The following is a 17,550-nucleotide window of genomic DNA, read 5'->3' on the forward strand; positions in this document are numbered from 1 at the left end:
ACTGGCTCGGCGCTAGACCACTGCACATGCGCACTAAGTTGGAGGCGAGAGCATGGCGGGGGATGGTAATTCTCACTGAGGGCACTTTCTCTACTGCAGGGCCTCCAAGAGGTTGTGCGAGGTCTGGACCACTTCAATATTTTGAAGATCCCTTTCTAATGTTTAAGTGAATGAAAACAAAAATGGAGTTACAAAAACGATGATATATTTTAAATGCTTACATCTTTTTAAAATTGCCCTGAGGCAAAACCACAATACAGTATATGTCTAGGGAGGTCCAGAAATCTGCATTTTTAACAAATGCCCCATATGATTCTGATGCACACTAACATTTGAGAAGCATGCCCTGAATTCCAACAGAAGAAAGCAATCCAAAGTGAGGCAGACTTCTGTTGAGATGCCAGGGAAATGTATTGTCTCACCTCAACATAGAGTGTGTGTGTCATGGCAATTCGTATTGCTTTCCCATCATAGGGAAACAGAGTTAGTCTTATGCCCAGATGAACTAAGCAGCTACTAGTTAATGGGAAGGATGCCAAAATATCCCCCTCCTCAATATACACCTCCAACCAGCCTGCCAGTGGGCCCAAGCCTCCTGGAAGTAGCTTTCCTCCTTAAAGGCTCTGCTCTGCTGTGTCTCTGCCTGTCACTCTTCCTTTGCATTATGTTTTAAAGCTTTCCAATTTGCTAGGACAAGATGGTTGCTGGCAGGAGATCTGAGAGAGTGCATAAGAATTTATCAAAAGCTGGTAGGAAATTGGCCTTGTAGTTTGATTGCAAGAAAAATAAACTTGAGCTCGGATTTGCTGAGGAATGTGAAATTGAACAGACATGTTCACTTGACCTAGCTGTGGCCATGTGTTCAGGATCTGAGCAAGTCAACAACATTTGAGGGTATGATCTACAGTCACAGTACATTACACTGGCACTGCAAAAGGAGCTACATAGAAGCTCTCGCCTGCTCTATAGGAGCTGACGTTATCAAAGGCAATGCAGGACACACACATGATTAGAACATATATGTAAGGCTATGTGTCATTAAGGTCACATCACGGTAGCACGAAAGTCCTGAAAATTTTGGAAACTTGGAAGAGGAAGAACCACAGGCTATGATTGTGTAGGTTATATCTTATACAAAAGCACCCAGGCAGGCGCTGATGATCTCGGAGAATGTTCAAAAGTCATAGCTGGGTATAGAGGGTAGGGCAGAGTGTGGGAAAGGGCATCATCACCAAACAGTGAACATTTTAAAAAGTCAATGTCGGATTTGTCTAACATATAAGGTGAAAGGCTAGCTCCATATGGATGAATGAAAATCTCTTGGGCATCATACATTTAGTAAAGTTTTAGACAACTATGACTACAAAAACCACATCTGTAATCTTACGATTCAAAGTAGATCAAGGGTTGAAAAGAAAACAGATTTCCACATTCCAAATTATAATGTTGTCCATATTATGCACTGCTAAAATCCCAACACCTCTCGCCTAGCAGGCAGTCAATATATACTGTTTGAATGAAAGAACGTCTGAATGAATAAGTATCTTATTCATCACTTTACAGCTCACACTGTTTAACCAGTCCTGCCAGGTGGTCTGTTATTTCCCAGTCTTCAGGATTCAGGTGCTACCTCTGTATTCGAATTGTGTTCTGTGTGGTATTCCCACCACCATTAGAGGACAGTCATTTTGCTATACCCAGCATCTAGCAGAGTACCTGCAACATAGTAGTTGTTCAACACAAGAATCAAAAAGTGAATGGTGAGGGCTTCCCTGGTGGTGCAGTGGTTAAGAATCCGCCTGCCAATGCAGGGGACACGGGTTCGAGCCCTGGTCCAGGAAGATCCCACATGCCACAGAGCAACTAAGCCCGTGCACCACAACTACTGAGCCTGCGCTCTAGAGCCCGTGAGCCACAACTACTGAGCCCATGCACCACATCTACTGAAGCCCGCACACCTAGAGCCCGTGCTCCACAACAAGAGAAGCCACTGCAATGAGAAGCCCGTGCACCGCAACGAAGAGTAGCCCCTGCTCGCCGCAACTAGAGAAAGCCCGCGTGCAGCAACGAAGACACAACACAGCCAAAAATAAATTAATTTAAAAAAATGAATGGTGGGAATGTAAATTGGTGCAGCTACTATGGAGAACAGTATGGAAGCTCCTTAAAAAACTAAAAATAGAGTTACTATATGATCCAGCAATCCCACTCCTGGGTATATATCCAGAAAAGACAAAAGCTCTAATTTGAAAAGATACATGCACCCTAATGTTCATAGCAGCACTCTTTACAATAGCCAAGACATGGAAGCAACCTAAATGTCCATCAACGGATGAGTGGTAAAAGAAGACGTGGTGTATATAAACAATGGAATATTACTCAGCCATAAAAAAGAATGAAATAATGCCATTGGCAGCAACATGGATGGACCTAGAGATAATCACACTAAGTGAAGTAATTCAGACAGAGAAAGACAAATATTATATATCACTTATATGTGGAATCTAAAAATAGTACAAATTAACTTATTCACAAAACAGAAACAGACTCATGGACATAGAAAACAAACTTACAGTTACCAAAGGGGAAGGGAGAAGAGGGGTATATGGGGAGTGTGGGATTAACAGAGGCACACTACTATATATAAAATAGAGGAACAAGTAATAAACTATAATGGAAAAGAATCAATAAAAGAATATAGACATATACATATATATATATATATGTATAACCAAATCACTTTGGTGTACACCTGAAATGAGCACAATATTGTAAATCAATTATACTTCAATAAAAGTAAAAATTTTTTAAATTTTAAAAATGAATGGATAGTTAGACAATGAATTGATACATGATAAATGAGTGGGAAAAGACTTTTGAGAGGATAATTTGCAATAACTTCTCTGCTAATTATTTACATAGTAAATCCCAATCTGAGGTCACCTGAGCACAAGGGGAATAGAATGGTATCACCTGGGGTTCTTGAGCTGTTTTTTTAAAATGTTTAGCCAAAATCATATCCTCACCTGATTTGAGTAAGTGCAATGAGTGGGCACCAGAAAGCCTCTTAAGCTAAAAAAGAAAACAAAAAAAAAAACAACTATGGTTTACAACTTGGCCCATTGCATGTTTCTATTCTTTGTCAAAATCAGTTAGAAAACTATTTTTTAAAGGACCTAACTGCTTATTGTTTAAAACACATACAAACAAACAAAAAGCTAACTCACACAGGGATTTTAAAAAATTAAAAGCAGTGAGACCATTTCCAGATACCAGGACATCCAGCCCAATTTATTAGAAAATAGCTGAATACGCATAGGAGCTATATCATCATTCTCCCTTTTGATCTTATCTAGAGATGACAAGAATCTAAAGACCCTGTGTTTAAAAATGTGACTCACTTCATTTTAAGAAATACTTACCAAATACCAACTTTATTTCAAGAGCTAGAGAAACATTCCACAGATGAAAGACTGGCTATTCTGGGCCATCAACGGGTAAAATGAAAATTCAAAGTTCGTTTCCGGTATTATAGGCTCAGAAATGTAGGAGAAGGGATCAACAGCTATATAGCTCTTACTGTGTACCAGGCAGTAGCCCAGGCATTTTACATTGACTTCTACAACAAATCAGGGTGATAGAGATTTTCCTTTATTTTAACAGCTGAGAAAACCATGACTCAGATTTTGATTGACTGCTCTGAGGACACACAGCTGATAAGTAGCAGAGCAGTACTTCAAACCCTGTTTTGTTTGACTCCAAAACCCCTGCTCTTTCCACAATGGCAGGCTGCATCTCACTATTTCATATTGCCCTTGCCTCCTATCTTCCTCTGCATTACAAGTTGCCTACAACAACATTGTCTCCCAAGGCAGGATTTTAGGGCAGTGATACTTACTAGAGCCATAAGTGTGTCTTAGCTCAAGGTCTTATCAAGGGCATTCAGACCTTTTGCAGGCACACCCTCTAATCAATTTGTAGAGAAAAAAAATCTATGTATCTTATATATTCTTAGGTTGACATCTAGATTATTCATCATAAGTTTAAACAGTTGCAAAGGATGTAATTTCTGGAATATGGTAAATATTGACATTTAAAATAAAACTATCCAATTACTCATTTAAACGTATCCAATGGAATCTGAATGCCATAGTGATTTGTTACTCATAACCATGTATTTAAAAAATAAATGGCTAAACTCTTCTTTCTTTAAGGGCAGAGAGTTTACACCATTCCTTGCTCTCCTTGAATTCTTATTTGCATTCCACATCCCCACAGGATTTTACCCCAACGTTATAAATTTTTTGTGTTTTAAAGTCTTTATAAATTATTGATTACCTTATATTTCTTCATAACAAAAGTATAAATTGAATTTTAATTTTTTATTTTCTGTGGCCAGAAGGTAATAAATGTTGAAACATTTCTTCTGAATATCGTTATTATTCAATTATTAGCAGTACAAAACTGCTCAAAAGAACACAAATATAATACAAATTTTGATAAATAACAATTAAGCATAAAAATACATTTTTACTGGAAATGAATGCATTTCTTAAAGATGTTAGTGGGGCTTTTCTTCCAGCTAGTTATTATAGCCACAGAATATTGAGTAATATTCAGGAACAAGATTCAGCATCAATTATATATTTAGTTTCCATTTTTATAAAAGCACTAAGAAAACTTTTTCATATCAATAAGCATATGTGAATGAATAGAGTTTTATTATGTCATTGTCACTCAATTTCCTTGAACTCTGAGTTAATGTCAAAAAGTTATACAATGATTTTTCATATTATTTTTAGGGAATTCCCTGGAGGTCCAGTGGTTAGGACTCTGCACTTTCACTACTGAGGGCCCAGGTTCAATCCCTGGTCAGGGAATTAAGATCCCACAAGCCACATGGTGAAGGCAAAAAAGCTTAAAATAAAAAAATAATATTTTTAAGGACTTCCCTGGTGGTCCAGTAGTTAAGACCCCGCACTCCCATTGCAGGGGGCCCGGGTTCCATCCGTGGTCAGGGAACTAGATCCCGCATGCCGCAACTAAGAGTTTGCCTACTGCAACTAAAGATCCCGCATGCCACAAGGAAGATCCCACACATGGCAATGAAGATCCCGTGCCACAACTAAGACCCAGCAGAGCCAAATTAATTAATTAATTAAAAATAAAAAGATTGGTTCAACCTCATTAAAAATAATAATATTTTTAACAATCTGAAAACTTGCTTCAGTTCTCTTTAAACATTATTGAAGGCAAGTAATTAGAAACCACATGACTTAGAAAAGGATTTTTACCCAAGATTACAGTCATTCAGTTTCTCAATTCCTGGAAAGTAATACTGTGGTAGGAAACTTCTGAGACGGCCCCCAATGATACCCACTTCCTGATATTTGAATCCTATGCAGTATTCTCCCCTTGAGTGTGGGCTAGACCTATGGACGCCTAACAAATAGATTATGGCAAAAGTGATGTCACTTGAGAGATTAGGTTATAACAATGGCTTTTCTCTCTCACATCCTCGGAGGGAAGCATGCTGCCATTTTATGAGCTGGCTGATGGAGAGGCCCACTCCAGAAAGAACTGAGAGAGGTCTCTGGCCAATATGCCAGCAATGGACTATGGTCCTCAGTCCAACAGCCCACAAGGAACTGAATCCTGTCAACAACCATACAACCATGCAAGCGAGCTTGGAACAGAATACTCTCTCAGTTCACGCTTCTGATGAGACCCCACCTCTGGCCAACAACTGGATTATACCATTGTAAGAGATCTTGAGCCAGAGGCACACAACTTGCCACACCCAGATTCCTGACCCACAAAAACTGTAAGATAATAAATATTTGTTGATTTAAGGTGCTAAATTTGGGGACAAAACCAAAAAGTCTTTACTAAGACTTGCCAAATAATTATTAAATGTACCAGTTACTGTTTTACCTAGAGGCACTTTGTTTAACCCAACATACTAAACAAAGTTCATGGAATGAAAAATAGAAATTTTATTAATTTTAATACAGCTTAACCAATAGAGCATTCTTTATGAAATGCTTTTTTCTTATCACATTTTAAATATAATTTTACTAAAATTTTGGAGCTTCAGATTTAGCAATTGATAAAAAAGATCTGTCATATAACCTAACTAGCAAAGCCAGTCATCATTTCCAAATCAACTGGCTAAATCATATTTCTTTTGTCTCAAAAAGGATGGCTTGGGCTTCCCTGGTGGCTCAGTGGTTAAGAATCCACCTGCCAATGCAGGGGACACGGGTTCGAGCCCTGGTCCAGGAAGATCCCACATGCCACGGAGCAACTAAGCCCGTGCGCCACAACTACTGAGCCTGCGCTCTAGAGCCCGTGAGCCACAACTACTGAAGCCCACGTGCCTACAGCCTGTGCTCCGCAACAAGAGAAGCCACCGCAATGAGAAGCCCCCGCACCACAACGAAGAGTAGCCCCCGCTCGCCGCAACTAGAGAAAACCCATGTGCAGCAATGAAGACCCAACGCAGCCAAAAATAAATAAATAAATTTTTAAGAAAAGGATGACTTCATTTTTCAATTCAATAAGTATATCAATACTTATTCCTATGATGATCATTTCACTTGTAAATTCTAGCACTAGGATGGACAAATTAAAATATAGAAGATAGGTAGATGGATAGATAGATAGATAGATAGATAGATGGTAGCTAGAGCATGCAGGCTTCTTATGAGTTTGTCATCTGGATGAAATAAAGTGAGTTCAGTATTTCTTTTAGCCCTATCTTTTTGCTTTACTTTCACAGAATTCTCTCTGAGTGATTTCTTTTTTTTTTATCTTTGACAATAGCTGGAGAATGGAGAGGTGAGGTTGTTAAAACTGTCATCACTCCTGCCATCCCAGTATAAATTATCTCAAAACTCCAACATCAGCCTGTTTCTAATGCCAAGCCTCACCCTTAGTTTTTTTTAAAATAAATTTATTTACTTGTTTGTTTTTATTTTTGGCTGTGTTGGGTCTTCATTGCTGCGTGCGGGCTTTCTCTAGTTGCGGTGAGCAGGGGCTACTCTTCGTTGCGGTGCACAGGCTTCTCATTGTCGTGGCTTCTCTTGTTGTGGAGCGCGGGCTCTAGGCGCCCGGGCTTCAGTAGTTGTGGCTCGCAGGCTCTAGAGCGCAGGCTCAGTAGTTGTGGTGCATGGGCTTAGTTGCTCCATGGCATGTGGAGTCTTCCTGGGCCAGGGATCGAACCCGTGTCCCCTACATTGGCAGGAGGATTTTTAACCACTGCATCACCAGGGAGGCCCCCCACCCTTAATTCTTAAATGGGCAAAATATATGAATCAACATTTCTCCAAATAAGATACACAAATGGCTGATGAGCACATGATAACATGCTCAATGTCATTCAGCATTAAGGAAATGTAAATCAAAACCAGAATGAGATACAACGTCATACCCACTTGCATGACTACAAAAAAAAACATGAACTGTGACGAGTTTTGGTGAGGATGTGGAAAAATCGGAACTTTTATACATTGCTGGTGGGAATGTAAAATGGTGCAGCCACTTTAAAAAATAGTGTGACAATTCCTCATAAAGTTAAAAGTAGGGTTAGTATATAACTGAGCAATTCCACTCCTAGGTATGTCCCCAAGAGAATTAAAAATATATATCCACACAAAAACTTGCACACAAATATTCATAGCAGCATTATTCATAATAGCAAAGTGGAAACAACCCAAATGACCATCAATTGATGAATAGATTAAAAAGATGTAGTATATCCATACAATGAAATATAATATTATTCAACCATAGGAAAGAATGAAGTATTGGCAGATGCTACAACACGGATGAACCTTGAAAACATGCTAAGAGAAAGAATCCACACACAAAGGACAAATATTATATAATTCATTTATATGAAATGTTCAAAATAGACAAATCCATAGAAACAAAAGTAGATTAGTGGTTGATAGGGGCTCTGGAGAGGGGAGAGAGTGCTGGGAATTGACTGCTAATGGATACAGGGTCTTTTAGGAGTGATGAAAATGTTCTAGAATAGACAGAGGTGATGGTTTCTCAACTCTGTAAATGCATTCAAAACTACTGAATTGTATGCTTTAAAAGATGAGGACAGCAACATTGTTATCTGTGATATCTAAGAAACCACTGCCTAACATAAGGTCATGAAAATTATTCCTATGTATTCTTCTGAGAGTTTATTTTATGGTAACAGCTTTATTGAGATATAATCCAGATACCATAAAATTCATTTTTAAAAGCATACAATTCATGTTGTTTAAGGGTACAAACTTGCAACTAGTAGTAAGTCCTAGAGATCTAATGCACAAATATTTTTGATAACTGTATTGTAATAAATATTACCATGTTTTAACTGTATTGTAATAAATATTACCATGTTTTAAAAATATTTTTGATAACTGTATTGTAATATAATTTCTTTCTATGGTAATTCCATATATTTTGTTTTCACGTAGCCCAATTTATCTTTGAACTACTTGAAATTATTTAACTAACAGGAACGCAAAAGAGAGGATGAGTGTTAGTGCTCTTTGTTATATATTCATTTTATATATTTAAAGTAGAGTTATGTGTGCATATAAAATTTATTACTCTAATCATTGCAGCAACTCTTCCAATTCTCAAGTAACTTTGGGAGGAATTTATAATTTTACAATGCCTTAATAAAAGATGTTTCAACATCTCAAAAAAATGGTAATATATGTGCTTCTTTATTAACTCATGAAATAACAAAATCTAGCATTGAGTCTAATAAGTACCTTAAATTCAACCTAGAGCTTCGTTTTCCTTTTGAACTTGTTACTCACTTAACCCAAAGCCATTTAGTCCCTCCTAGAGAACATAGAGGTATACCTGATTTATCCATTAAGAGCTGGCTAACGGCTGTTCAGATACAGGCAATGGGAATCTCAGAAATCAACAGAATCCTCTACTTCAGTGGTTCTTTACCATTTGGGGGAGGGCAGATTCCTTTGAGAATATGATGAAAGCCCAGAAAAATGCAAAACACCCAATATTTCACATACAATTTTAATACATTTATTGACTTTGTTAACTTCATCCATAGAACCAGGTTTAAAAATCCCTATTCTGTGTGGTGCTGTTTTTGAACATGATCTGCTAATCCTTTAATATCATAGCTAAGCACTGTTACATTGGAGAGCAAAGTGAAAGCCTTCATAGAATATCTGAAAGGCCAAGGAGCAAATTCTAGGTTTCACTGACTGAATGTTCACTCAAAAACCACCCCAAGACAAATACTGTAAGGCATAGCTCTCCTTTTTAAGATCTCATGTGCTAGTAAAGAAATATTTTTTTCTCCCTTACACTGTGCACTTTTGACAGTGGAGACTATATTGTCTAACCCTCTTATTTGGCATTGTTTTAAGTTAAAAGTTTGTGGATATAAGTCACAAGTTAATGTGGCCTCTGAAACAAAGCTCTTACTGCTGTATACATATGATGGGGCCCAAGAACTTATTTTTAGAACATTTGAAAGTAAATCACCAATATCACACATTTCACACAAATATTGTCGTATATATTCAACTACATTATCACAGTACCATATCTCACTCAAGAAATTTAACATTGATACACTATAATTATAATTTGGAGTCCATATTTAAATTTCCCTTGTCTTTTCAAATGTGTCATTTACAGATGATAAACTGCAAGAACATTGAAGATGTGTCACTATGCACACACAGAGCCACTAGCAAAGAGTGAGAGACTTACTGATTCAAGGCATTTAATGAAATCCCTGTGCAATCATTATCTGACTACGAGGCTAACAGAGACTTCAATGGCTGCACATAACAAAGAATACAGATTTTACAAAATCAGTTAAGGATAGTCACTAAACAAACACTAAAAACCGAACTCTAGAAGAAGGGGATCAGATTTCCAGAGTAATCACATTAAATTGTTTAAAATGTCTAGTTTCAGCAAAAAACTACAAAACATACACACACACACAGAAAGTATGGTCTGTACACAGGAAAAAAGATGTCATAGAAACAGTCCTTGAGGAAGCCCAGATGTTGGCTTTGGTAAAGACTGAACCAGCTATTTTAAATATCTTCAAATAACTAAAGGAAAACATCTAAAGGGTTAAAGGAAAGTATGAGAATGCTGTCTCACCAAATAGAGAATATTAATAAAGTGACAGAAATTATTTAAAAAAAGAATCAAATTGAATTTCTGGATTTGAAAAGTGCTATAACAGAATGAAAAATTCACTAGAAGGGCCTAACAGCAGATTTGAGCTGGCAGAAAGGATTAGCAAACTTGAAGATAATTCAATTACCATTGTCTAGACTGAGGATCAGAAAGAAAAACAGGATGAATAAAAATGAACAGCGCTTAAGAGACCTGTGAGACACCATTAAATGGCCAACATACACATAATGGGAGTCTCAGAAGTAGAAAAGAGAAAAAAAGAACAGAAAGGATATTTGAAGAAATAATGAGTAAAAACTTCTCAAAAATAGTCTACACATCAAGAGCTCAAATATTTCCTAGTAGGATAAACACAAAAAAATTCACTTCTTAGTCAACCTCTCAAAGACAAAGAAAAAATCTTGAAAGCAGGAAAATTAAAAGATAACTGATTTCCCATCAGAAACAATGGGCACTAGAAGTCAGTGTGATGACATATACAAAATGTTTAAAGCAAAAGACTTACAACCAAGAATTCTATATCCAGCAAAAATATCCTTAAATGAGGGAAAAATAGACATTGTCAAGTACACAAAGACTGAGAGAATTAATGGCCAGAAGACCAGTCCTACAAGAAATGCTAAAAAGAGTTCTTCAGGCTGAAATGAAAGAACACTAGAGAGTAGGAAGAAAGAAAGAAAGAAAGAAAGAAAGAAAGAAAGAAAGAAAGAAAGAAAGAGCACCAGAAAAGGTAATTGCATAGATAAATATAAAAGACAACACAAATCTTATTTGGGGGGAACTTTTTTTTCTCTCTAACTTGAATAATTAACTGCATAATTCAATAATTATACAAGTGTTTTGATGGGGTTATAATGTATAATATATAAAGGAACAGTTTGTATATCAGTAATAGCACAAAGGAGGAGGGAAGGAATGGAGCTATATGGTTGCAAAGTTTTTACATATGATTGGAATCAGGTTGGTATTAATCCAAAGCAGATTGTATTTTAAGATGTCAATTGTAATCCCTGAGCCAAGCACTAAGAAAATAATTTTTTAATATAGTAAATTAAACAAGAGAATTAAAAGGTATATTAGAAAATATCTATTTAACACAAAAGAAATCAATAATGGAGGAATAGAGGAACAAAAAAGACATGCAACATATAGAAAATGGCAAAATGGCAGATGTAAATCCTACTTTATCAGTAATTACTTTAAATGTAACTAGATTAAGCAAACCAGGTAAAAGGCAGAGATTGCCAGACTCTGTATAAGAGACACACATGTTCTAACTGTATGCTGTCTACAAGAGACACATTTTAGATTCAAAGATACAAATAGAATGTAAGTAAGAGTGGGAAAAGATATATGATGCAAACAGTAACCAAAAGAGAGCTAAGTGGCTATAATAATTATCAGACAAAATAGAATTTAAGACAAAATTTGTTACTAGAGAAAACAAAGGACATTTTATAACTATAAAAAGGTGAATCTATCATGAATATTTAACAATTATTAACACATTTCCACCTATCTACAGAGCTGAAAGATACATGAAGCAAAAACTGACAGAACTGAAGGGAGAAATAGAAATTTAACAATAACAGTTGAAGAATTTATTACCCCACTTTCAGTAACGGACAGAACTAGATAAATGACCAAAAAGGAAATAGAATACTTGGACAACACTATAAGCCAACTAGACCTAATGGACATCTATTTATAGAACATGTCATACAACAACAGCAGAATATATGTTCTTCTGAACTGCACATGGAATATTCTCCAGGATAGATTATATGTTAGCTCATAAAATAAACCTCCCTAAATTTTTTAAAGGATTGAAATAATAAAAAGTATGTTCTGCAAACATACTTGGGAATATAATGAAATTAAATTAGATATCAAAAACAAAATAAAATTTCAGAAATTCACACATAAATGGATAGTAGAGAAGACACTGCAAAATAACCACTAGTTCAAAGAAGAAATCACAAAGGAAGTTAGAAAATACTTTGAGATGAATGAAAGGGAGAGTACAGTATATGCCAAGCTTCCTCAGAAACATTTATAATTGTAAATCTTATGTTAAAAAGGAAATAAGATTTCAAATCAATAACTTAAATTTCCACCTTTATGAAACTAGAAAAAGAACAGCAAACTAAGTTCAAAGCAAGCAGAAAGAAAAACATAGTAAATTGTTTATTAGTAAAATATTTATAGATTTAGCTCTCCATATTTAAGTCATGACTCATTTTGAGTTAACTTTTGTATTTGTGTGAAGTAAGGATCAAGGTTCTTTTTCTTTTCTTCTTGTGGAAGTCCAACTATTCCAAGACAATTTGTCGAAAAGAAAAGATTATCCTTTCCAAGTTGAATTGCCTTGACACCTTTCTTGAAAGTCAATTGCATATATGCATATGCATGCATTTATTTCTGGACTGTCTTGTTTTGTTCCATTGATCTTCAATGCCAATTTGTTCTTTTTCAAAATTAACTACTTTACATCTTTTGTATTTATATATAAATTTGAGAAGCAGCTTGTCAATTTCTTCAAAAATGCCAACTGAGATTTGACTGAAATTGTATTGAATCTCTAAATCAATTTGGAAAGAATTGCCATCCTAACTATATTTAGTCTTCCAATTCATGAATATGCTGTATCTCTATATTTATTTAAGTCTTCTTTAATTTATCTCAGTAATCTTTCACAGTTTTCAGTGTTAAAAAACATGTATATTTTTGTCATACTTATTCCTAAGGATTTTATATTTTAAATGAAACTGTTTTTAAATTAATATTTCCTCATTGTTTATTGTTGCTATATAGAATATGACTGATTTGTATCTGGTTCTGTTTGATAGATTTTTTTCTTCTCATTATGTGTCATATTTTCCTGCTTCTTGGCATTTGTGATAAATTTTTATTGGATACCAGACATTGTGAATTTTACCTTATTGGGTGCTGGCTATTTTTGTATTGTTTTAAATATTCTTGAGCTTTATTCTAGAAATAGTTTGATCCCACTGAGGCTTGCTTTTAAGCTTTGTTTGGCAGGACTAAATACACCTTTAGTCTAGGGCAGTTCTGTACAATAAAAATTTTATGCAAGTCACAAATATGTGCCACATATGTTACATTTTCTAGTAGCCACATTAAAATATAGTGAAGAGAAACTGGTAAAATTAATTTTAATTATATATAAATACATTACATATATATTATATTGATACCCAAACCAGAAAAAACAGTACAGAAAATTAAAAGTTATAGACCAATATCTTTTATGAACATAGACATGGAAATCCTCAACAGAGCATTAGCATATTGAATCCAGCAATGTATAAAAAGAACACACCATAACCAAATGGGATTTATCCCAGGAATGCAAAGTAATCCATTATATTAATAGTCAAAAGAAGAAAAACCCTATGATCATATCAATTGATGCAGAAAAAGTGTCTGACAAACTTCAACATACATTTATGATTTTTTAAAAAAAATGTCTTGGCAAACTTGGAATAGAATGTAACTTGCACAACCTGAATCACAGAACCTACAGCTGACTAAATGGTGAAAGACTGAAGGCTTTCTAAGATCAATTAAAAATGTATATCTGCTTTCAGTACTTCTATCCCACATTGTACTGGAGATCCTAGACAATGCAATAAGGGAAGGAAAAACATTAAAGCCATACAGATTGGAAAGGAAGAATAAAACTATCTCATGATTCTGTATAAAGAAAACCCTAAAGAATCTATTAAAAACTTGATAGAATAAAAAAATGAATTTAGCAAGGCCACAGACTACAAGGTCAATACACAAAAATCAACCATATACTAACAATAAACAATTGGAAAGAAAATTTAAAAGACACTACCATTGTAAATTGTTGCAAAGGAAATGTAATACTTAGGTATAAGCTTAACAAATCATTATAGGACTTACACAGTAAAAACTACAAAACATGGATGAAAGAAATGACATACTCTGTTCATGGATTGGAAGATTCAGCAGAATAAATATGCTTTCACTCAGCATAAGGTTTTCAAGGTTCATCCATGTTGTGGTATGTATCAATACTTCATTCCTTTTTAAGGCTGGATAATAATAATAATGTACCACATTTTGTTTACCCTTTTATCAGTTGATGAATATTTGGGTTGTTTCTACTCTTTGGCTATTATGAATAATGCTGCTGAACATTTGTGTACAACTCTTTGTGTAGAATGTGTTTTCATTTCTCTTGGGTATGTAGCAAGGAGTGCAATTGCTGGGTCGTATGGTAACTCTATGTTTAACCATTTGAGGAATTGCCATATTGTTTTCCAAAGTAGCTGCACCATTTCACATTCCCACAAGCAGTATGTGGATCTACAGATCCTCACCTACACTGGTTATTATTTGTCTTTTTAAAATTATTATATCTATCCTAGCAAGTATAAAATGGTATCTCATTGTGGTTTTGATTTGAGTATACCTAATGACCAATGATGTTGGGCATCTTTTCACGTGCTTGTTGGCCATTTGTATGTCTTCTTTCTGGAAATGTCTATTCAAGTGCTTTGCCCATTTTTAAATTGGTTTATTTGTATTTTTATTGTTGAATTATAATTGTTTTTAATAAAGGCACAAGTCCCTTACCAGACATATGATATTTAATTACTTTCTCTTATTCTGTGGGTTTTCTCTTCATTTTCTTCATGGTGTCCTTTGAAGTACAAAGTTTTTAACTTTGATTAAGTCCAATTTGACAATTTTTTTCCTTTTGTTCCTTGGCTTTTGCTGTCATCTCTAAGAAACCATTGTTTTACCCAAGGTCATGAGGATTTACTCCTAAATTTTCTTCTTAAAGTTTTATAGTCTTTATCTATTAAATTTAGTTCTATGATTCATTCTGAGTTGAATTTTGTATGTGGTATGAGGAAGGAGTCCAACTTCATTCTTTTGAATGTGGATGGACAGTAGTCCCAGCAAGCCCAACTGATTGCCAAAGGTGCAAAAGCAACTCAGTGGAAGAACAATAGCCTTTTCAGCAAATGGATACCCACAGGCAAAACAAACAAACAAACAAACAAAAAATCCTCCATGTAAACTTCACTCCTTAAGCAAAAATGAGCTCAAAGTTGATCATAGAGCTAAATGCAAATCTTACAACTATAAAACTTGAAGAGGAAAACATAAGAGAAATCTTCATGACCTCGGGTTAGGTAAAGAGTTCTTAGACATAATACCAAAAGCATAATCCATTAAAAATTTGATAAATTTGACGTCATTGAAATTAAGACACTTTACTCTATGAAAGACACCATTAAGTAAATGAAAAGATAACACGCAAACTGAGAGAACACATTTGCAATTTACATTCCTGACAAAGAGCTAGTATCCAGAATATATTTTAAAACTATCTAAGTCCACCTGTAAGCAAGCAAAGTACCCAATAAAAATGGGCAAAGGATCTGAACAGACACCTCACCACAGAGGATATCTATATAGCACATAAGCATATGAAAAGATGCTCAACTTCATTCTAATTTGGGAAATGCAAATTAAAATCATAATGAGATACCACTACTTAATCTGTTAGAATAGTTAAACTTTAAAAAACTTGACAAATGCTAAGAAGGATACAGAGCAAGTGGTGAGAATGAAAGATGGTATAGCCACTCTGGAAAAGAGTTTGGCAGTTTATTATAAAGTTAAATGTACACTTACTTCATGATCCAGCAATATCACTCCTAGATATTTAAGCCAGGGGAATTAAACTTATGTTCACAGAAAGACCTGTACGTGAATGTTCACAGCAGCTTTATTCACAATTATTAAAAACTGGAAACAACCCAAATGTTCTTTAATGGGTGAATGAATAAGCAAACTGTGGTACATCCACACAACAAAAAACTACTCAGCGATAAAAGGGAATAGATTATCGATACATACAAAACCAGATGAATCTCGAAGATATTAATGCTGAGTGAAATAAGCCAGTCCCAGAAGGTTACCTACTGTATGATTCCATTTATATGACATTTTGGAAAAAGTAAACTAAAGGAATGGAGAATGGAGCAGTGGTTGCCAGGGGGGGTTCGAGAGAGTTTGATTACAAAGGGACAACATTATGGAATTTGGGGTGTTGATGGAACTGTTGTGTATCCTGATTGCGGTGGTGATTACATTAGTCCTTCCAGGTCTTAAAACTCCTAGAAATGTATGCCTGTGTGTGTGTGTGTGTGTGTGTGTGTATGTGTGTGTGTGTGTGTGTATCTTAATTATGACAGTGCTTACACAGGTATATACACTCATCAAAACTCATTGAACACTTAAAATAGATGAATTTTACTCTGTGTAAATCATACCTCAATAATGTTGATTTTTAAAAAAAACAAAGTCTCTCCACACCAATCCTACTCCTTAAAAATAACTACTAATGACAATTTAGCGTGTACCTCTCTAGAACATGTAAGCATGTAATATAAAGGGGTTTTCAGTTGGATAAAGGGTATCATTTTACACAATATATATTGCTCTTTATCTTGCTTTTTTCACTTAGAGGTCTTATAAATATATGGACAAATGCATATATATGATATGTGTTTCTACATATAAAATGTTGATAGAGCTACTATATTTTTTAATAGTTTGATTATAAGTCATTTTGTGGATGTGACATCATTTATTTAAGCAGTCTCCCACTGTTGGATATTTAGGTTGTTGCCAGTTGTTTTGCTCTTACAAGCTGCAGTGCTAGCGGACAGCCCTGCGCATACATCTTTTTGCAAGTATATGGATAAGATAAATTTCTAATTGTAGGATTACTGCATCGTAAGGTAAGTGTAATTTGAATTTTTATAGCTACTGACAGATTGCCCCCTGTAGAAGCAAGTAGAACTTTGAGAATGAGTCAGGGGTGCATTTTGCATTTTCCCATCCCAAATCACTGAACTTCTCTCTTTCATAGGATCATGCCGATATTGAGTGGAAGTTTGCAAGGACGAAGCTCTGGATGAGTTACTTCGATGAAGGCGGCACCTTGCCACCTCCTTTCAACATCATCCCCAGCCCCAAGTCATTTCTATACCTTGGTAACTGGTTCAACAACACCTTCTGCCCCCAAAGAGACCCTGATGGTAGACGGAGAAGGCACAACTTGAGAAGCTTCACAGTAAGGCTTTTAAAAATGTTTCTTTGTAAACACAACTGTTTTCTCCTTTTCCTCCTTTGTAACATTCCCTATCTTGAACATCTTAAAACTACTCCAACCTACAGATGCTTTGGGGGTTTTTCAGGCAGTAGCTCCTGTGTCATGTTCCAGTCCTAACGTTTAGAAATATATTCGAGTGGATGGGCTGCTGGGAGACTGCT

At 35.4% G+C, this 17,550-nt stretch overlaps 1 protein-coding gene across 1 annotated transcript in view; it reads left to right on the forward strand.

The window, feature by feature from the left end:
* TRPC5 (transient receptor potential cation channel subfamily C member 5) overlaps positions 1–17,550 on the forward strand; it is a 133,881-nt gene that overhangs the window by 112,866 nt on the left and 3,465 nt on the right. Inside the window, exon 7 of the mRNA XM_060002621.1 lies at positions 17,147–17,350. Within this exon, the coding sequence (XP_059858604.1) occupies positions 17,147–17,350 (204 nt within the window). The remainder of the gene's footprint in view (positions 1–17,146; positions 17,351–17,550) is intronic.

This window comes from Delphinus delphis, chromosome X (assembly GCF_949987515.2).
Source record: "Delphinus delphis chromosome X, mDelDel1.2, whole genome shotgun sequence".
NCBI lineage: Eukaryota > Metazoa > Chordata > Mammalia > Artiodactyla > Delphinidae > Delphinus > Delphinus delphis.